Source organism: Mizuhopecten yessoensis, unplaced genomic scaffold (assembly GCF_002113885.1).
Source record: "Mizuhopecten yessoensis strain PY_sf001 unplaced genomic scaffold, ASM211388v2 scaffold4535, whole genome shotgun sequence".
NCBI classification, from domain to species: Eukaryota; Metazoa; Mollusca; class Bivalvia; order Pectinida; family Pectinidae; genus Mizuhopecten; species Mizuhopecten yessoensis.
In genome coordinates, this window is record NW_018405595.1 from 801,531 (window position 1) to 824,911 (window position 23,381).

Consider the following 23,381-nt stretch of genomic DNA (forward strand, 5'->3'; position numbering starts at 1 on the left):
GACTCTGCCAAATGGAGTCTGATTAAAGTGGTTGTCAAACTTGGCCCAGCCCTTAATGCGTTGAAGCCTGTTACTAAGTTTGAATACAATCGATACTATTTGCGAGAGCAAGGAACAGAAAGGGAAGATAATGACGTTTTTTCGTTATTCAAGGGGCCATAACTCCGTCATCAAACTTGGCCGAGCCCTTAATGCATTTAACCCTGGTACAAAGTTTGAAGAAAATCGGTTAAAATTTGTTGTAGTTATTGCACGTAATGAAGCGTGCCAGATAATGATGTTTTTCATTATTCAAGGGGCCATAACTCCATCCAATGGGGTCCGCTGAAAGTGGTCATCGACCTTAAGGTATCTAACCCTGTGACCAATTTTGAAGAAAATCGGTTAACATTTGTTGTAGTTATTGCACGGAAAAGAAGCGTGACAGACAGATAGATAGACAGAGAGATAATAAGGAGTTCATGCAGTTAAGGTTTGAATTTCACTGGTAAATATTTTATGAACTTTACACTTAGAATTTCAAATATTCAACTGAAATATTCAGCTTATATATTTATTTTTATTTTTTCAAAGATGTCCCTCTCCCTTGCATTGTTAAATCGGATGGATATAATTGATTCACTTTTTAAAAAAAATGTGTCTTTCCATGCATTTTTTTCTCTTAAGGTTTAAATAAATTTTGTAAAAACGTACTTGAACCTGAAAAAAGACAGAGTTTGGACAAGTCTTATGCTACCTATACAAATTTCCACATACATGTATTTACATTCAGACAATCAGTTCAAGGATACTTGCAGTTTGCCGATTCCTTGCAGCCAGATGATGCTCTGCACCTCTGGAAGCCTGAAGCCACTTGACAGGTCAATCTGTCACAGCATGGGTAATTCATGTAGCTGTAGAGGAAAACACGGCACTGTGAATTATACCAAAACATGGCCATGTGTGTCTGTACAGTGTATAATAATAGAACTACTTTGCATTTCAAATACTGTAAAAGCAGAAATTTTCATAATGTGGAAATGTTTGGCTTAATTTTGGCGTTGCTTAAATTATTTCGAAAATATCCACATGAATATTTATTTATTTCCAGATTTTTTAGACTATATGTATGAATAAATAAAGTATAGATTAAGATTCAAAACTATTTCCAATGCAAAAATGTACACACTGTGGTCAGTTTAAAGAGTCACAGGGCAAATATTTCCACACATGAACATTTCCACTTTTACAGGTGCTGTATCTACATTAACTTTTGTGTCAGTTGAAATCTTCATTTGATAACTACTATAAACTATATCGGTCTGGGCTCTCACCAGCTGCTCAAGTTTTTGTTAATAATGATTTGCTATAGTTAATTGTGAAGACATATATACTGTTATCTACATTGTGAGGACGAGTCTGAGCCGAGGCAGTCATTGGTTACCTACCTGCAAGTAGCCTGACCAATCAGCTTGCAGTCTTTGTCACAACAGATGTCACCCATCTTCCCGGAGTCACATTCCTCATCCTTATCTACCCTCCCATTTCCACACAAACCGATTCCACCTGTGGACTCTGTAAAACAAGTTACTTGGATATCATTTTACATTTCTGATCAACTTTCTGGGGAAAAACGATTTAGTCAATAAATAAACAAAATTTACAGGAATTATTTTACCTCAACTTTCTGACTTTAGTAAAACAATTATACTGTCTTAAATAATGAAAAAATAGTGACTAGAAAAGAAGTCCAGTTGAAATACTGGATCCATTTTATGTGAAATTGTGTCAAACTGTTCCTTTTATTTCAAATACCTCTGAATCAATCTTTTGAAAATCATCAAATAACGGCTTCTACAAAATCCATCTGTATAATGGATTCCACTATTGTGAATATCTTGTCAGCTGATTAGATTACCATTACAGTATTCATACGGATTCTGTATTTGGTTTTATTTCTTTAAGTTTGGCAATAATCTCCCCTGACACTGCTTCCAAAATTCTATTCTATTCTATTACAGAACTCTTTTATTGATACCAGCATATTGTATCATACTCACAACTGATTAAAAAGTGATATTGAAAATAGAAAAGTTTGTTTGAGGTTGATAAGGGGATGATCCAGGTACAGGAAAACCTGTTCAAACCAAACAATAAACACCTTTGTTAATCTATGCTAGTACCTGTCTTTTCCCAACGAAAAACTGTCCCAATACTAGTGTTTCGTGTAAACCGATTGTATCATTGTGAGATAATAGATGAATCACTCCAGTATATATACAGTTAAGCATCATTCATCCAGCCACCTTCTAGTTCATTTTCCCCACTTTATATCCAGAAATCAGAAAACTGGTTATCCAGAGTATCTATAGAGAGTAAAACCTTTTTAGAGAACAGATTGTCCTATTATTATGTTCAAAAGTGTTCTTGGAATACAGACATGTAATTATCCAGCTTCTGACTGGGAACAACACTGAAGGGAGCTGGATCGCAGAGACTTCACTGTAAAATACAGGATCTTAACAACACTGAAGGGAGCTGTAAATAAATACAGGATCTTTTAAAACAACACTGAAGGGAGCTGGATCACTGAGACTTCACTAAGTAAATACAGGATCTTAACAAAGCCTCCATTTCATATTAGAATGAATAAACAAGGCTTAAAGATTTCATTTTAGTAAGATAACTACTATGTATATGGGGCAAAGAATGTCCTTAACCCTTTCACCCCTATGTAACTTCAGTAAACTCTTCCATGTATTGATTTGGATGAGTCCATTATGGCATACAGTGGTGAAAGGGTTAAAACCACCAATGGAACCTGTTAGTCCTCAAATGTGGATTTACATGTCTTACAAATTCTACACTCAAAAGTATCCTGGACTCTGATACATTCAGTACTATAAGTGAAATTTCAGACTAACAGAGAGTGATGTTTTGGTTTTCACTTAAAATATTTTTTTTATAAATATGAACGACTTGTATATATTTAGATATACATATGTATCTACAGAAGATTGGTTATACATACTGTCTATGTGTTCAAATAAAACAGGATAAATTACTCATCACAACATACTGATAGCATGGCTGTTTAAGATGACATGTGACCTAATGTCTTTGTGATATCACAACTTAATATGTCTTCTATGTCACATCAATTCTGAGATCTGGTCAATTTTGTCAAAATGCTTCAAAATTTATATATAACAAGCACAGATTTACAGACATATAGGTAACATTTCAGCTAATACTAATGAGTTTCATATGTTTCTGTACAAATAGGATGTTAGATTTCTGTCATGCTTCACATTCTGATCATTTCTGATACACCAGCTATCAACTCATACCCTCACGTAGGTTCACAAACATAAATTCTACAAATGTTTATTTGAAATATGCTGAAAAGTTATCAGAGTTACTTAACATAAAATACGTATTACTGGATGCTTACTTCAATTATCACATAAATGAACAATTAAGAGCACTACAGGGGTGGAACAATATACGTCCATTACATGCCAATATGTACTGGTAGGGCTGTCACAAAATATCGGAAAACTGGTATATTGCAATATACAGGTATATTGTATCATATTTACAGAAACGAAATATTCCTGTATCGCAAGATTTTCAAAACATTATTTTTATGTATTTGCTAGGTGTTTTGACTTTGCAAATTACTACACATTCTAACAGGTATGTCAATAAACACACAGGCTATTTAAACTAATCTTGGGAATTAGTTGAATAATATATCAATGAATGATTGGTATAACAAAATTTTGAAATCTATATCGAGATAATTGTATACACTCCTTCTGTATTGCAATATATTGTGATACACTCCAGGCATACTGTTACACCCCTAATAGGCACATTTAGAACCTTCCTGGTGCATTCTTAAATTATTTAAACAAACAAATATTAGCACATATTATTACAAAGGTATAATCTTATAACCAATATGGCAGCCATATAAATACATTTTCATTCTGTGAAGACACTTTCTTCCCATGATGCTTTGGGATAATTTAAAATCATCCAATGAGGTAAATCACCTTACTTAAGGCCACAGTAATAGTAGTTAAGTACTGTCCTGTGAATCACTGGAGCAAAAAGAAACTTTTTGCTGTCAAACCCTTCAGGAAAACAAATTCCTAGATATTCTATGTAAAACCCTGCACATTCAAGGATATTCAAGACTTTATTTAACTTTAAAAGCTGGGATAAAGCAAATCCTGTTTTATTTGGCTAGAAAAACTAGGAGTGTACGAGGAGAGGAGGCCTGGTTATAAGCTGTGGCTGCTTGATGGAACAAGTGTATCAAAATGCAAGCTTCTGTCAAAAGCTAGGAAAAGCTTGGATGCTCAGGTGAAAATTTTACGTTTTACAGCCCTAAACCTTGTATAAGGGAATACTTATGGTTATGACAACTGAAAAACCTGGGATAAGCCAGGACCAAGTTGTGTATGTTGATTGGACAACATTTAAAAGTTGACTACTTAACAGCTGAAGGTCATTTTTTAACTGTCCATGATTGTGGCATCTTAATAAAACAATTTGTTATTTTGATTAATTACGAAGAGGAAGCTTAGAATGTGGGCTATTAACCAAATGGGATATCATTAGAAACCTATCAGGGTGTTTAAAGTATTTAATTGTTTTCTGGATATTATGAGGAACTGACACATATATGCTTCCTTTTAATATAAATTATGATGCACATCACTGTGTGTTTAATTCATTTTTTAATAATATGGAATGTTTAATACTTAGAAAACACAGGCCAGATAAATAATGGGTAACAATGGAGAATGAAGGTAGTGTGAAGGATTTCTCTACTTTGAGTGTAAATGTTAGTATTGTAATACATATATATTAACGTACATCCTAACATCAATATTCCTAAATCACAATGCACATCTATATCTTAGTAAGATGATGCTAACTCTAAAGTTTCAAAAAACAAAATACACAATAAGGGACTTGTTGACCAGAGAAGATTCCGATTCCAATTCCAAGGGGGATAACTCCATCACATTTTTAAACATGAATATTCTTGACATACATGTGCATGAACAATTACATATGCTTTTATTGAATTTCAAGAAAATCTGATAAAACTCTAGTCCTATTGTTATCTGGATGAGCTTAATGTATTATATCTTAGGTGAAACAGGAACTATACCCCATCCCCACCCTTAAAAAGGATAACAAAATATCCCCTGCAAACTTTGCTTCCATGAAAAAATATGGCTACTAAATCTGTTTGAGTATGGAGCCAACGAGATTGAGGAGGGAAGCGCTGTTATAACTCAATGCAAGTTTACATATTTACCTGGAAAGGACGGAAGTGCTGTTATTACACATTTATTGTCTAACTCAATGCAAGTTTACAATTGTTTACCTGGAAAGGACGGAAGTGCTGTTATTACACATTTATTGTCTAACTCAATGCAAGTTTACATATTTACCTGGAAAAGAGTTTTCCTCTGGAACACAAAAAAATATATAATGCTACCGTCAAAGTTTCAACAAAATCAAATTACTTCCAAATTCAACTCCAATAAAATTTACAACATGAATATTGTTGATATGCATGCTACATGCACAATTACATCTGATGCTAATGCTGCTTTTACTCAAGAAAATCTTTTGAAAACTTCAGTACTATGGTTATCTGGACTAGATACGTAAGTATACAAACGAGATGAGAAATACTGACACTAAAATTCCCATCAAGTTTGCCTTAATATGTGAAGCTACCTAAAAGTCAGCCACTGCAATCTTACTATATATATATCTATCACCATAGATTCAACAGGACTCACGTTTGATGTCGGTGATTTGGCCTTAAGGTAGTTTACTTCAACTTGTTCTTTATACAGACATCTCAGTTACTGTAAACACATTTTATGTGTGTTTTGTGCAGACCAAAACATACTTAATTCACATAATGGGAATCTTCGTTCACAAAAGCAAAACCCTATCCTCCCTAGCACACATACCGTAAATCAGAATATCCAGATTTCAATCTCATTAATCAGGTCACAATCAGGGTTAATTGGGTCAAGGTCAACGTTGATTTTATGGAGATGAATTCTTTTCCCTTACTTGTGCAGTCTGAAATATTTCCTAGAAGTCCAAACATTAAGGTGAAGTATTTCAGACTTTTGCCAGCACAAGCACGAAAAAGAGGTTTAAATACCAACTGACTTTTGATAATTTAACATAACCATCATAAGCAAACAGGGAGTCCTGGAAAATAAACAGTAACACACTAATGAAATACAAATCAGACCATAATTTACACACTGCTTTTCACGGTATTCTCATTCCCCTCTCACACCTCCAGTTCTACAATATACTGTATTCTCATTCCCCTCTCACACCTCCAGTACTACAGTTACTGTATTTCTCATTCCCCTCTCACACCTCCAGTACTACAATATACTGTCCGTAAATCCTTATATATCTTTATATATAATGACCTTTGTAATATTTGTGAATAGAATGCATCCTTATTAGGACTGAATATTGATACAGATATTGTTAAAATCAATTCGAGATCTAATTCATTAAATTAATATCATAATTTTCTCAATATCAATACTTTCAGTAGTATTCATATATATTTGTATATGAACAGGACACCAACGAAAAAGCCCTTCTGACAGCAATTTCACATAAGACCATTGAGTATTAATGATGTTACTTTAATAGAAGTTTCAGCAAGCAACAGCAGGTCCAGAAAAAAAAACCACATACAACTATATGTTTTCACATGATCTGAATAATAGTTTGAAATCTTTGTTAATCTTTGTGACTTCTAGCTAATGGTCTTAATGATTATTATAATTAAAACCTTTGTAATCTACACAACAAAAACTAAACCTTTGTCAATTTCAATCAATTGATCTTATTGATTTGACATATTTCAATATCAAAAAATCTAACACCTGGTAATGTATAAATGTATGATATGTTACAAAGAATAACTGTTTCTGAGATAATTAAATGGCTATAAGAGATATTGTGATAAATATAATAAATATCTGATAAATAGTATAGATGTCTTGTTAAATATGATGTTTATTTCAATATCTACACTTCTGTTGTAGAGACACTTGTCACCAGACAGAAATGGAAAAGATCATTGAAAACCCAATACCGTACTACTTAAGTATGTTGGCTGGTTGTACAGGGTTTAATGCCCTATCAACAGCTAAGGTCATTTAACTCATCCCCCTACATATTTTAAGTGGACTTGCCCAGACTTTAATTCAGTCGAGTTCAAATGTGACTTTAGGGTGAATGGGTCACGGACATAAAGGCTGCTGTTCCACCTTTTCAGTGAAGCAGTTTGCAACAAAATTAACATTTCACAAAAGACGACCTACTCAGAAAGACAAACCCGAATTCTCTTTCTTTTTTCCTTGTATAAGTAATGAAATACCTAATTTTAACATTTATGAGGGTATAACCATACCATGATACATGTTGAAAATATACATTTAAATCCTTATACAACGTTAAATAGCCAATAAACAGCTTCTGATATATTGGATATATATCTATATAGACTAATAAATATAACTAAATAAAAAATGTACATGCTTAAATATGCATCAAAATATATATGAATGCATTAGTAATAGATATGAATTATATCTCAGATTACAGATTTATTATCAAACATTAATAAGATATCTGAACTCTCTGAAAAATGTTGAAATTGTTTTAGGCAATGTGATCTTTTTACAGGCATTCTAGAGAATTGTACAGGTAAGTTATAACTTTAGACAAAGACCTATGGATGAGAGAAAAGTATAATATAAGTATACTGTTTGAAAAATCTAAGAATTTTTTGCTCTAAAATTTTGTCTAAAAAGATTTCTAAGAAGTTTCTAAGAAGGCAATCTCTAAACAAAACAAAGAAACATTGCAAACCTGCAATGTTAAAGAAAGTTCATCATTAATAACACAACAAGCATTTGATTAAGTAGAGGAAATCACACGCAGGATTATACGGTTCATCACACGCAGGATTATACGGTTCAGACTTTATTTCATTTTGTTTACTCTCTGTTTTCGTGCTTCAATTTTGGTTCAGTTTTTACATCACCAAGTTTTGCATTATTCCGTGGGGTGATGATCCGAGTTTTAACTTCAAATTTGTAAACATTGAAGAAAAGTCAGATGTTTTATCATAATCTAGGACAACTTGCACATATTGGTAGATTTTTTTTATTGTATCACAAGCCATCAAGTAGATAAGGTAATCCCATATCGATGACTTTGTTTTCGCTCAAAATTTTGGAATGCTTTTTGTCCAGACAATGAAACACTCACTATGATTGGATATCTAATTCTGTCTGGGTTTGGTTGTCAGTCAATCGGAATCTGTGTTTCTTAAATATAGCTCTACAACCAAACTGAATCCTAGAAATTGTTGACTACAAATAGAATGTTGAGTACTGAACCGTTGTTAATGAATAGTTCTGTTAACAGCACCGCCACTAATCACCAGGTAATGTTAATTATTCAATAGGAATATAATATATACATATAGCAATCCTTACCTGAATTTACTGTTAGACAGAATTAAAGCAAAACATTTTTTTTAAATAATCTGTTTTGAACACATGCATGAATATTTGATGAAAACCATCTGCCAAATTAATAGATGAAATTCTCCAAAGCCATGTTAAGCCACGTGTCCCATCAGTGGTTTTTCCTCATTGATTTACTAGGAAAATCTAGTGATATACAGCGAAACCAGTGAGACCTGTGTCTAAATCAGGTTTTAACAAATACATGTAGGTTATATTTGGTAGTGTTCATAAGACATGGGATTACAGTCATATATCTGATAGGACAGTATGTCAGATTATACAGGTTTTACTATTATTAGAACTTGGAATCATCAAATCAGTTAAATAAAGATTTTTTTGAAAATTATGGTGATTCATTTAATTTAATACTGCTTCAAGTGTCAACACCCGATATCTAGACTTAACTTGGAAATGTGTAATCACACGTACTTCAGAAATAAAGCTTATGATACAAAGACATTAATTAACTCACGGGAAAACACTGACATACGATCAGACGACTTCAAGAGGCGCATGGAATGCAGACTGATGTGTTTTGTTTACCGACCTCACCTGTATGTATCACATGCTAACAGTAGTTCACAAGCTCAAGGTCGCTACGACTTTTGTTGTCGAGCGAGTTACGCTCTGTTAGATAAATCGGTTCACAAATGCAATTACAATAACTCTGTGAAAATAGTGGTTTGTAAAATATCAAGATCCCTATAAAATGCAAGTGCATGTGCGTGCACGTAATAACGGCATACCATGCGATAGCCTATGGTTACATATGTACCTGACATGTGAATATACCATGCGTAAGCAGGCTATNAAAAAGTTCCGATTATTTTCAAGGTAGACAACTCTCATCAGGATCAAAATAATTGTAAAATGTAAAATAAATTAATTATAAAGACTTTGTGTGTATTTGGTTCAATTTTTCACTCTTTTTGTATGTAACTATGTGTCCTGTTTGATTTTGGCTTGCATTTAGTAACTTTTATCCATATTGTTTCAATAAAAAATGCTTTTTGTAACATGTTATAGATATTTTATGATAAATAAAATATTTGTAGGGTTGATAAGCAATGGTTTTTTTCATTATTTTATTGTTGTAATAGTTTTGAACAATGCCACACGCTCAAAAAATGTGAAAGTGTTGAATTTGACAAAAATTCAATTTTTCGGTATTTTTTACAAATAAATCCCCAGTTTATCGGAAAGCTTAGATTTTCATAAAATCATCATCTACATAGTGACATAACCATCATGTGAAACTTTCATTGAATTATGATGGCTAATTGCGAAAGGGTGGAGCCTCCTTAAATTTCTCATATTAACAAAGCTGGGGTTTCATTTCCCACAAATACACAATACCTGTACATACACAGATCAGTTTAATTTTAATATTTTAAAAAGGAGAAAAAGCTGGATGATCCATATTCAACTTTTCTCCTTTTTTTCATAAAAAAGTCCTGTATGTTTTATAAATAGAATTTTTCCTCATGTCTTCAAATTTTCACTTCCTCTCCTTTCAAGTTAAAATCCAGTTTGGAATTTAATTTTCAGGAATATTCTACTAATTAATAAACCAAATTATTTGCTTAACCTTGGCTTAACAATGGTGCTTCGCATATTTTAAGATATTAGATTCTGCCTCACCTGAGAAACAGTCGAAGCCTTTATTCTGGAGCACTTTAAACACATACTGTCGACTGCAAGATGAGAATACCTGAAAAGGAAAAATAAACAATCAGAGGCCATCTGGGATCCGCAAAATGGAAACAAACTTTTATATTAAGTACCCAACATATAACACTTTCACAAAATATCAACAACGTCTCTGACATAGAACTCAAGTTATAACTGTCATTGTCTCAGCCAAACAGAGGCCATAAGTATCCATCTTGAATCCCGAAATTTAAAGTCTACATCTTAATATAAAAGTATGTTCAATATGTATCACTTTAAAAAAGAACTAACAATGTCAAATCCATAGACCTAAGTTATAACTGATATTGCCTCAGCCAATCAGAGACTATTGCGGCCATCTCAAATCCCTTAATTTAAAAGCCCCACCCCCCCCCCCCCCCCCCCACCTTTATGATTTAGTATATCCTATATCCTCCTGTGTATCACTCCCACAAAGTATCAACATCATCATCATCCCCATGAAACTCATATCAATTATAGTCTTAGCCAATCAGAGGCCATGGCAGCCATTTTGAATCCTAAAAAATTAAAGTTGGCTATCTGATGTAAAAGCATATCTTCTATGTTTCATTGTAATTGTCACAAAATTTTGGAAAATTTATCTGGACTGGGCTTGAAATGAGAAAAAAAGTCAGCTACGTATTCTGAAGGATATAGTTTAACCTGAAATATAAATATCAGGTGCACATTAAATGATGTACCAATCATGCAAAGTTTTATTGAAATTTGTGTACTCTGTTGCAGAGGGTATAATTAAATTAAAAGAAAAAATGAGTTACAAAAGTCTCATTTTTTTTTAATGTAAGCACACTGTTCTACGTACTACATACTTGCTGCGAATAGACCTCCAATTTATTAATAATAATGTCACTCTGATGTGAAGATGTTAAATTCACTCAGCTGAGCCACTTATATTTTAACTGCACCAAGAACTTATGTCAGACTGTGTTTTTCTTGCACTTTCCTGTTATAAAACGGAAGGTAGATCTTTTTTCCAAAATACCTGATTGTTTGCCTGGTAGCCAGTTGTCGAGCTGGGATACATGATGTACTTGCCACCAGCTGAGGATCTCGGAGAACAGTTACTGGTGTCCGGGTCATGCTCACATCCCCAATTGTGGCCTAAGACAAACATAAAACAATTATATATACAGTCTGTATATCTAAATTATAGATCACATGTGTTTATCTGAGGTCACAGACAGCTCAAGTTCTTGTACAGAAAACAATTATATATACAGTCTGTATATCTAAATTATAGATCACATGTGTTTATCTGAGGTCACAGACAGCTCAAGTTCTTGTACAGAAAACAATTATATATACAGTCTGTATATCTAAATTATAGATCACATGTGTTTATCTGAGGTCACAGACAGCTCAAGTTCTTGTACAGAAAACAATTATATATACAGTCTGTATATCTAAATTATAGATCACATGTGTTTATCTGAGGTCACAGACAGCTCAAGTTCTTGTACAGAAAACAATTATATATACAGTCTGTATATCTAAATTATAGATCACATGTGTTTATCTGAGGTCACAGACAGCTCAAGTTCTTGTACAGAAAACAATTATATATACAGTCTGTATATCTAAATTATAGATCACATGTGTTTATCTGAGGTCACAGACAGCTCAAGTTCTTGTACAGAAAACAATTATATATACAGTCTGTATATCTAAATTATAGATCACATGTGTTTATCTGAGGTCACAGACAGCTCAAGTTCTTGTACAGAAAACAATTATATATACAGTCTGTATATCTAAATTATAGATCACATGTGTTTATCTGAGGTCACAGACAGCTCAAGTTCTTGTACAGAAAACAATTATATATACAGTCTGTATATCTAAATTATAGATCACATGTGTTTATCTGAGGTCACAGACAGCTCAAGTTCTTGTACAGAAAACAATTATATATACAGTCTGTATATCTAAATTATAGATCACATGTGTTTATCTGAGGTCACAGACAGCTCAAGTTCTTGTACAGAAAACAATTATATATACAGTCTGTATATCTAAGTTATAGATCACATGTGTTTATCTGAGGTCACAGACAGCTCAAGTTCTTGTACAGATGAATGTGTTCATATATGTCTTTGAGTAGGTATGTAAGTCAGCTGAATAACTACCGGTATTTCTGTGTAGTCAGATAAACACATTATGTGGGGTATTACATATATAAAACAACTGTTTTCTATAGGCCTACAAAGCATCATTCACTTCAATTCCGTGTTTTCAGTAAAAGCCGGTTGATGACAAAAGTAGCCTGGCTATTCTCAACTTTGAACCAGCAATTTTTTTTAATGCATATACATTGTATACATGTATCAACATTATAGCATATCATTTGAACATTCAACTGACTCTTATTTTCAAGACAACGACCTGTTTCAAAACTTAGTAAGAACACATGTTCTCACTACTGACTGTGTTATCCCAAATGAATGTTAAATTTGCTGATGTAAATCCTGAAAAAAAAACAAGGACAAAATATATCAATGACAAAGCAACGACTACCACTGGAGCATCAGGTGGTAAAATGTTTGTCCTTAAGCAACATTAATGCCCCAGGACAAAAGTTGTATGTACCAGTAAAAGGCACCAGAACTTTAAATAGTACAGTTGGACAACTTACCTATTTCTGTTTTAAGGAATGTTCCAGCATCATATGAAAGAAAAAACATCTGTAAACTTTATTACAAGTACAGAGTGTTCATTTCATGAAGGACACATGCGTATATGGTTCCTTACTTTTGATCTACACACTAAGAACCCTGTGAAATTTCAGTACACTATTCAAGAAAACACTGATAGTGCTGAAGTAATCCAAATGATAAGATAATGGTAATCATGCAATGTTGTAAACCCAGAAAAGTCTTACAGAAATGAGTTTGCTATCAGCAATGACTTAAATATCCATGTTACTTATAGATGGTAGGCAAATTAGTTTTAGTATGTAACATGTCAGGACAAGGAATGTGCCTATTTGCGGATTACCCTACAAACTACAATATTTACTGTGAACACTGGAGACTTTGTGCCTGTTTTTAAAGCGAACACAATTTAAGTCACAATCAGTGCTCTATAGACACAATGCAAAATTTATAAAACTAGAAAATGTATGTGAATCATCCATATACCCACGCTACTGCTTTAATGGAAATAAAGGTAAATACTAAATCTAACCAAATTCAATGGAAAAAAATGCAAAGTCTTACCCAAGTCTGTGAAATAGAAAATATAATAGCGCAGCCTAGTGTTAATTTCCTTGGTTCACAGTTACTATGAACAATTTTTCAGTTTGAAGCTTCAAAGATCAGCAAAACTTATAATTATACAGTAACTGATAATAAGGTGTTTTGGTAGTTTCTTGTCTATGATAAAGTGATATTTAGAAGCATTCAAATAATAAATGAAAATACTTCAATGTAAATTATGCAGGTGAATTGAAAATTGAAACTGTTTAAAAAAACTTTCAAAGTTGAAGCATCATGGTACAATAAATGTATGTACATCCTCACACTACAAACAAAAATATTAAATCATGTTTTTTTTATATCCATTGTAAAGTCTGACATACCGTGTGTCACGGTGAGTGTTGATGGCAAACTCATGGCAGTGCTGCCCCCTGGTGTCTGGAACGAGCTGACACCGGTGTTGACGGCCTGCTTTTTCCCATTTACATAAGCAGCTGTGACAATCCAAGGATAATATAATTAAAATATCTGTCTCAAAGTATTCTACATGCTGAAAATTCAAGCTTATGAGAAAAAAATCTTATTTAATACATGATATTAAAGGAACGCAAACTCCATATGACTCAGATGCTATATGGCGATTATTTGATAATTACTTCAGAATTTCACAACTTTAAACACTTTTTCCTGCTGTCCTCAAGTTGTTTGAAGAAATCTCTACATAATCTTAAGCCAAAACACCAGAGAGTTCTACTGTACAGTAAGCTCCCTTTAATTTAGTCTCGGATATAACTGTAATGCAACTAGGCCAGGTAACCATACAAACTCGTACCTCAAATGATGAGGGCCACAGTAAAATGATCAGACTTTCAGAGTTCAAATCAAGGTCTGTCCTGTTATATGTATACAATCAGATCACTGATGTAGAATCTATTTCGTTCATTTCATTTTATTACTTTTCCATCAAAAATCCTTAAGGTATGGTTTTCTTTTCAGAAATGATTTATCAAAGCTACAACAATGCTGGAAAAAGGTTTAAATGGATAGTTACAGCTTTTAGCAATGGTAGGGGAATCTTTAATTTAAATTTAGTTAAAAACAAATTCTCTATGTTTACACTATTAAAGAAAACTTGTCCAAAAATCAATTTCCCTGTCTGTTATGTTTTTAAACTTAGTATGCATATTTCTCGTAAAAGTCAGAATATGGAATCATCTCAAAGGATTTGCCCATCTGAGTAAAGTCTCATGGGGATCTAACCATGTGAAAAGTTATTCTTCTTCTAATTCAGTGTACAAAGGCTCCATCAATACTAATGATTTGTGCCTTCGAGAACCTGTGCAGAGGCGTAAAAAAGGGATTGTTGTCAGTGATTAGATTAGGTTTTTGTGCAGGGTATAAGATAATAGGTAAGAGGTTGCGTATGTACTAGCGTGTGATGAGGGCTTCAAGGGCTGCATAGGGTATGTGTGCCTTGAAGTCCTCGAGTGGGAGTGATGTACATTGTACGCCTGCTAAGGGAAGGAGATTCCATAGTGTTATTGTGTGTGGTAAGAATACATTTGTGACATTTATCACTTGCAGTTTATTACAAATGTTCCTACTTTTAGCTGATACCAATAAATATTGATGTCTGTACAGGTCTGTACGGACAAATCAGTCTTTCATTATGGGTTTGTTATAGGAGTGTTGGTACCTACCTCTCGAGCAGATTCCACCCAGGTTGCTTTTGTGAGGAGAGGCAATGTAGGCAAGACCCAGCTTTCCTCGGAATGCTTGATAAGTAAACAGGTGGCCTAGACACACATCCTTGAAATCCTGGACATGTGATTCACCGAACCACTGAAATAATGGCACACAAAAGCAACAATCACAAAATCACTGAAATAATGGCAGGTGTATGTGGACAGCTGAACCCAAGAGCAATCCAGTAGGATAAGTGTACTCATCTTTTCATGCCCAGTAATGGCAGGTACGATTAAAACGGGGAGAAATCTAGCCATTTCCATGCTTAGTCCTCAGATGGAGGGCTAGACCAAGGGACCAATCTTGCCAAAAGCAATCCTGGTAACAAATACATATTTATATGGATGTAGGGTTGGAATGACAACAGTTTCTGTGCTTCGACCCAGGGCCTTAGTATCTGGATCTTGTAGCATAATTGCGTCTCTTTACCCCCATTAAGCGTGTATCTGATTATAGATTGGGGATCTCAACTATATTTCCAAGTTACCCCTTTTTGGCCCTGCCCTTCAGCCCCACAGAGAGAGTCAGCTCCGCTTTTTGGTATATTTTTTTATCATTACTACCAGAAGATGCATCCTAGCGTCTGATCTAAAGTAATTTAAAGTAACACAGCCAAATTACTAGTTTTGGGCCCTCCCCAAAACCCAGAGGCTCATTTATTGTAATCATCACCATCTGAGGTTGTTTCCAGTCAAATTTGATGAAGTTCTGCTCAGCAGTTCAGAAAGAAAAGTTGTTTGAAGCAACTGAAAAGAAGACTGATGTCGCTGTACAGTATAATCTCATCTTGGTCCTTCCAACTGGGTAAGTTAATAACCACCTCGGCTATTAATAGAACCAATTTAAATAAAATGCTCCAATAAGAATCACTTGAGTAATTAATGGAATCAGTAAGGTACAACTTACATCTAGTACATTGGACATGTCGTTGACACGGCCCTTCATGTTGTAATGATTGTTGTCCCCACTGTCAGTGTACGATTCGTGGACAATTATCTACAAAACAAAGCAACATATACTATGATACAGATATATGTCAATTCAAATTTTTTAATGGGCAACAAACTAGAAATGTCTATAAGACATAAATGTCCCCAATTAGTGTCATTTCTTTTATGTTTACATTTTCACCGCAAGGTCCCCTTTAAGCATTACCAGAAGAAATTGCATTCATAGAGCTATGAACGCCATTTGATCCATATCATTTTGAAGCTCCTTTTCCCACCTTGAATAACATGAGACAACCATTGGAAGCAAACATTTTGGTGGTGTTAGGCTGTTCCAGGAATTTTGATTGCACTGATGATAAAGGAATATCTGTATTTAGGTCAATCATAACAAAAAACCATAACAAAAAACCTAAGATTTTTATATTTTTTTAATAAGGATTGAACATCATTATTTCATTGTTAAGGCAGGCTTCATGAAATGAGAAACTGATTTGTTTTCATACTGGCATGAAATTGAAACATTACTGGTCAATCCTTATACGAATTCCTAAATAGTAACAGTAAACTTAATCTTGATCACTGGGCTGGTTGACAAATTTCTATTAATAAAAATTATGGCCTTTGCCATGACCTTGGAACCCTATTACACAAACTCATTCAAGGTATCTCTCATACTTCTGAATGACCTTTGTAAAAGGTTTGATCAAACCCTTAAAGAAAATTTGCTAGTTAGTGAATTGGGATGCTACAAGGATAGAATATGCCTTCATCCCCCATAAAATGGCAGGGGCATACTAATATACCCTCTTTTGACTGCACTAGAAGAACAGCTGAGTCGGTAACAGATGTACAGACGGTTTCCCCAAGGAACAACCTTGTACTCATGTTATCATACAGCGATGCCCGTGTGTTGAGGTTAAGAACTTCTTCTTGTACATAGTTATCAAGTCTCTATGATATACAGTACCCATATACAGACAAAGCTTTCTAAGGTGCCTGCACAAGGAAGTCCAGTGCCCTATTGATTTCCTTTAGTGCCAAAATCAGTGACAAATAACCAAATAACCTTCAATCACATGACTACCACGTATTTGCAATCAATAAATCTATGTTTGTAATTTTGTATATTACCTCAAGTAATTCAACACTCAGGTTGGTGTTAAAAGACATGACAGCAGTCAAAGTGAACATGATTTTTGTATATTTCCTTTTATCACGGAATTAGATTAGATGCTATCCAAGTCTGTGCTTTTATTCTTATAAGTGATAGAAGGAATCTTAAATTTTGTTTTCATTTTAGACTTGTTCTCAAGTTTTCTTTTTAACTCAACAGTCTCCTCAAAATGAAACCTTTTAGACTTGTTTAATAATTTTCATATGGAATGGAAACTTATTTAATGTCCTGTAGGCATAGCATGAGTACATACTGGATAAAACTGAACTAAAGATAATTAACTTAAACACATGCATACCTCTGCAATTTCAAACCCTGTGTTAAATATCTCCTCCTTATTGTCAGTCCAGACAGTCCTTTTGAAGTAGCCATTGACCCTGTCTATCAGACTTATCTGTGGAACAAAACATGTATTGTGATGGTAAATTTAAGGCTGTATGCTACTGTACCTTACCATAATTTCATGCGGATAGCCGCTACACCGTATAGCCCGCACAGTTTCAAATTAGCAGCATATGTAAAACAAGAGGCCAAGAGGGTCTATATTGCTCACATGAATATTAAAGTAGTCATAGCAACATATTCTCATTAAATATTATACTGTACTACAAATGTTTCACTCGCAAACTTCGTCGGCTCCTTCTGTTGAAACTACCAGCCAAACATTATGATAAGATTCTATGCTTTTTGGTTCTTCTCCCTCCCACATGGTTTTAATCCTCCAAATATTAACGAGCTGATCAAGTTTTATTTAAATTCACATTGTAATATGCTAATATTCTGATTACCAGGTATCTTGAAATCTGGCCTCCATGTTTATTTATCTGTTGGCTAAGTTTCATCGCCATGCATTCACATCAACTGAAGTTATGATGCAGAACGTAATGACCAATCGGTCGCAAATATGTTAATGACATATATTTACATTACATGCAGAAGCGTGCCACATTGCACTTTTCTAACTCAAAAGGAAAATTATTGGGAGATTGAGTTAGGATAGAGACGCAGATTTCAAGACACAATATATTTACACAGTATCCAAAACAAATTTTGTCAGGAATATCAAAATGTTTTAGTTTATATAAGTAAGTAGTAAAATTGTATGTTTACCATAAATTCACTTGTCGGGTAGCGGTCACCTTGACCCATATTGGAGAAAAAGTAGAAGTCAGCAACTACTGCCAATCTGCACAATGTTCGAGGCCCGATGATGGGGGATGTGGCCTGACGCTTCTCTCTCTGAGGGCCTAGATGGGGCAATTCATTGTAATACATGCATAAAATTTCAATATTTAATAAAAAAAATAAAAAATGCTTTATCGACATGCATTATACCCAAACAAAATCTAAAATCACCACTTCTAACAGATTGTACAAACGCATTCTATCCAAAAATTCCAAAATGTGAGAAATGCATGTTAAGTTTTACATTCATCACATAAAACCTTTCCGTCACTTACACTGGGGAGTAAATGGGAGTGACAAACATAGACATGGACAAAGGCATGTAAGTCTGAGGTAGACATGACTGAGGGACACATGACATGACAAAGGGAGGTAAGTCTGAAGTAAACATGATTGAGGCACATATGACATGACAAAGGGAGGTAAGTCTGAGGTAAACATGAGTGAGGGACACATGACATGACGAAGGGAGGTAAGCCTGAGGTAAACATGAGTGAGGGTCACATGACAAAGCTGGCACAATATGGGAGCCTTAACCGCATTAACTAAATCAAAATCTATAAGAAACTCATAAAATGATTTATTCAGTAAATTTTTCAGTCACTTGTAAAACATTTTGTCATTGACATAAATAGGTTAATATTGACCCCTTATTTCAAGAACTAATTTCTAATTTGCAAGCGTTCAGAGTCAAATTTGGTGATAAGTAAAACCAGTCCCCATTGTTAGCTGTTTTGTCAGGTCATAACCGAACAATCTAATCACAGCAAAGTTTGCTTCTAAAGATAAGTCTGATATATACCATAATTTACTCATTCCTACCTGTAGACACATTGGAACACTTCCAATTCAAAATTTAGATTGGTTCATTATGAAATTTTAGAGACGAATGAGTTACACCTTTTTCATGATTTATGAAAATATCACTCCAAAAATGAAAAACATTTTTTGAATGAAAAAAAAATTGTTCGATGTGAAATAGATATATGCATACATGACCAATAAGCGAGATAATACCTGTACTCTCAGGCTCCGGTTCAGGTTCCTTTGGAAACAGCCTGATCCCATCGTTTAGCTCCATTCCAACAGTTTCATCAACATTAGCAAAATCTCCCCTGAAACAATTTATGCAAGCACATGTGTCAATATATGACATACCTTTCTGTCATATTCTACATAATCTAGTGGAGATTTGTTTTATTGTGGCGACACTATAAAGTGGCACCGGAGTAATGTCATCATTCCTATAGCCTACATCATCTGTCAATACTGTTGTTACTTGACCATAGCTGTTGTAAAGATGCAAAATTTCTTTTCTAAAACTGTATATTAGATGGGGCAGTACATTTACGTCAGATCACATGAAAGTAATTTTTAGGAAATTGAAGATAATCTGAGCTTTCGAACGCATTGTTATAGGAGAAATTCCATCTTAGTGCTTTTGCGGTAGAGCTAGAGTTGCTGCTGAAATGTTTTTCAATGTGACAAGGTAATCAGATGAAATGATTTTGCAGAACCATTTTGCACACTGTCTTAGCATATAATAGTTATGAAAATATATTCATGATATATCAGACAATTCTCTTTCAGAAGGTGAATTTTGATTTCAATTGCATAACAAGTAACAACCAGAAGTGAAATCTATAATTATAATAATAACACAGTGAGTCCAGCGAAGAGGGTCCTTAGAGCGGAACCCGTGCTGGAAAATATCATTAAGTAAGTATAACAATTGGCCACAGGAAAGTTCTGTAGTCTATATCAAACAATAAGATAATCTAGATTGGATTCCCTTCTCCTCATTCACATTAACAAACATTTCCAGTAGCTAAGTCATGTTTGTTCGGCGACTGACTTGATCATTTTGACAACATGTATCAATTGATTGACAAACTTACAACAATAAGCCACCAAATAAGAAATCAACAAGTATTTTATTTGTGGAAATATTTCTCTATTTGGGAAAATACATCATAATTTGGCTAGGGGAAGCAGTCATTATAGACAGCTATAGATCAACAACAACAACAAAAATGATACCAAACTTTTGACCAAGTGAGATAAACATGAAACTGTCTCATATCCATTTTTTCCTTGTTAAGCAAGACTTGAATATATTTTATTTTTTGGTATAAGTCATCATACATGTTACACTATGGAGTCAAGAATCACAACAGGACAGTTGCCCCTCTGAGAATCCTTCGCCGTGCTATAAAGTGCCCTTTTCTGTGCAAATCACTATTCCCTTTTTTACTCTGTGGGAAACACTATTGTATTGCTAATAGCAGACTTACATGACTCCTCCAATCATAGCATCAGGGTCAAACTTCACATCTGATTTTTTGTAGGTCACCATTGAGTGGTTGACAGAAGGGGGAAAGTGTCTCCATGAGGGCTGTAATACAGTACAAAGTATAAGACACAGTGTTGATTTGCTGTTGAAGGATTTACAGATAAAATTTGAAGAATGGCTTAAAATACAGGATAACATACAAGAATGTAAGTTTGTGCCTAAAAAGCTGTGCTACATCAACTTGGACCAAAACCAGGTATGGTAGGAGTTTTTCCATACTGAGTACTTCAGGCTAACTAAACACTGTTCTGTTAAACATAAAGCAACACTTCATGATTGCCACAGTATAAGTGAATTACATTATGAAAACCAGTAACACATACATTTTTTAACAAGAGGCCCAGAGGACCTGTATCGCTCACCTGAATATTTAAGCAGTCATAGCAAAATATTCTCATTAAATATTATACTATAATAGAAATATTTCACTTGCAAACTTTGTCGACTGCATCTGTTGAAACTACCAGCCAAATATTATTATATGATTCTATGCTTTTTGATTCTTCTTCAGAAGTTGTTTGAAGTTTTTGAAATATTTTTCCCTGTGACCTTGTAAGTAGGTCAAGGCAATTTTCCTTCTCAAACTTTGTTGGCGCTACCAGCCAAATCTTAAGAATCCATTCCTTTTGGTTCTTCAGAATGGTTTGAAATGTTGTTGATCTCTGTGACCTTTAAAGTAGGTTGAGGTCATTTTCATTTGCAAACTTTAGTGAGCTCTATCCAAAGAAGCCACCAGCCAAATATTATGATTCTATGCCTTTCCATTATTCAGATGATGTCATTTGATGTTTTTGACATATTTGACTCCTGTGACCCTGAAAGAAGGTCAAGGTCAAACTTTTGTCATGCTCAATCTTAAGAAGTTACCAGCCAAATATTAAGATTCTATACCTTTCAGTTCTTAAAAAGAAGTTGTTTGAAGTGTTTGACACATTTGACCCCTGTAACCTTGAAAGTAGGTCAAAGTTATTATCATTCTTAAACTTTGTCGGGCTCTATCCAAGGCATCCTCGATAGTCAGGGGTTACACTAACTTTCGTTCTCTACACCCCTGGAATATGTCATAGCAAAATTGAAGGCTCGGTGTGCGCCACCTTGTTAATGAGACAAGAAGACTAGTTCGATCCTTTGATGTACATCAAAAGAATATTGCGGTCATGTAATGGTAAAAGTCGGGCGTCTCTCCTTTGTAATCTTCACAGAAAGGTATCAAGCCTAGCGATTGGTTAGTTTTTTTTATCTGAGACCAATCAAACAGCTATCTTGGTGCCTTCAATTTTGCTATGACATATTCCAGGGGTGTACATTGCGAACGTGATCATAACCCCTGGATATCGAGGATTTATCCAAGGAAGCTTCCAACCAAATATGAAGATTATATACCTTTCAATTATTCAGATGGAGTCTCTAATGAAATGTTTGACATATTTGACAACTGTGACCTTGAAATTAAGTCAAGATCATTTTCATTCTCAAACTTTGTCTGGCTTTATCCAAGGGAGCCACCAGCCAAATACGAAGATTCTTTACCTTTTAGTTATTCAGGAGAAGTCATTTGAAGCATTTAAAATATTTGAACGCTGTGACCTTGAAAGTAGGTCAAGGTCATTTTCATTCTCAAACCTTGTCATGCTCCATCCTAGGAAGCCACCAGCCAAATATGAAGATTCTATACATTTCAGTTCTTCAGAAGAAGTCCTTTTAAGTGGATGACAAATTTGACCCCTGAGACATTGAATGTAGGTCAAGATCATTTTCATTCTCAAACTTTATCAAGCTTTATCCAGGAAGCAACCAGCCAAATATGAAGATGCTATGTCTTTCAGTTCTTAAAAAGAAGTCGTTTGAAGCGCTAGACATATTTGACCGCTGTGACTTTGAAATAAGGTCAAAGTCATTTTCTTTCTGAAACTTTGTCAGGCTCTTTCCCAGGAAGCAAACAGCCAAATATGAAGATTCTATACCTTTCAGTTCTTCAGAAGAAGTGGTTTAAAGTGTTTGACATATTTGACCCCTGTAACCTTAAAAGAAGGTCAAAGTCATTATCATTCTCAAACTTTGTATGGCTCTATTCCAGAAAGCCACCACCAAAATATGAAGATTCTATACCTTTTAGTTCTTCATAAGAAGTCATTTGAAGTGTTTGACACATTTGACCCATGTGACCTTGATGGTAGGTCAAGGTAATTTTCATTCTGAAACATGGTCAGGCTCCATCCCAAGATGACACAAAGCCAAATATCAAGATTCTGTATCTTTCAGTTCTTCAGAAGAAGTCATTCAAAAGCGTTTAACATATTTGACCCCTGTGACCTTGAAAGTAGGTCAAGGTAATTTAAATATTAAGATTCTATACCTTTCAGTTCTTCAGAAGAAGTTGTTTTAAGTATTGGACACTTTTAACCTCAGTGACCTTAAAAGTAGGTCAAGAGTCATTTTGTTCTCAAACTTTGTTGGGCTCTTACCAAC

At 34.3% G+C, this 23,381-nt stretch overlaps 1 protein-coding gene across 4 annotated transcripts in view; it reads right to left on the reverse strand.

Moving 5' to 3' along the window:
• Positions 1-23,381, reverse strand: part of LOC110449224 (ADAM 17-like protease) — a 36,948-nt gene that overhangs the window by 7,579 nt on the left and 5,988 nt on the right. The window contains exons 5-18 of one of the 4 annotated variants that reach the window (XM_021495941.1): positions 20,854-20,954; positions 19,577-19,674; positions 18,485-18,621; positions 17,673-17,768; positions 16,157-16,246; positions 15,205-15,346; positions 13,888-13,998; positions 12,943-12,948; positions 11,293-11,411; positions 10,239-10,308; positions 8,565-8,573; positions 5,457-5,474; positions 1,428-1,554; positions 792-893 (exon numbers count right to left, since the gene is read on the reverse strand). In XM_021495941.1, the coding sequence (XP_021351616.1) occupies positions 792-893; positions 1,428-1,554; positions 5,457-5,474; positions 8,565-8,573; positions 10,239-10,308; positions 11,293-11,411; positions 12,943-12,948; positions 13,888-13,998; positions 15,205-15,346; positions 16,157-16,246; positions 17,673-17,768; positions 18,485-18,621; positions 19,577-19,674; positions 20,854-20,954 (1,226 nt within the window). The remainder of the gene's footprint in view (positions 1-791; positions 894-1,427; positions 1,555-5,456; positions 5,475-8,564; positions 8,574-10,238; positions 10,309-11,292; positions 11,412-12,942; positions 12,949-13,887; positions 13,999-15,204; positions 15,347-16,156; positions 16,247-17,672; positions 17,769-18,484; positions 18,622-19,576; positions 19,675-20,853; positions 20,955-23,381) is intronic. The other 3 variants (XM_021495942.1, XM_021495944.1, XM_021495945.1) reach the window with 3 other exon arrangements.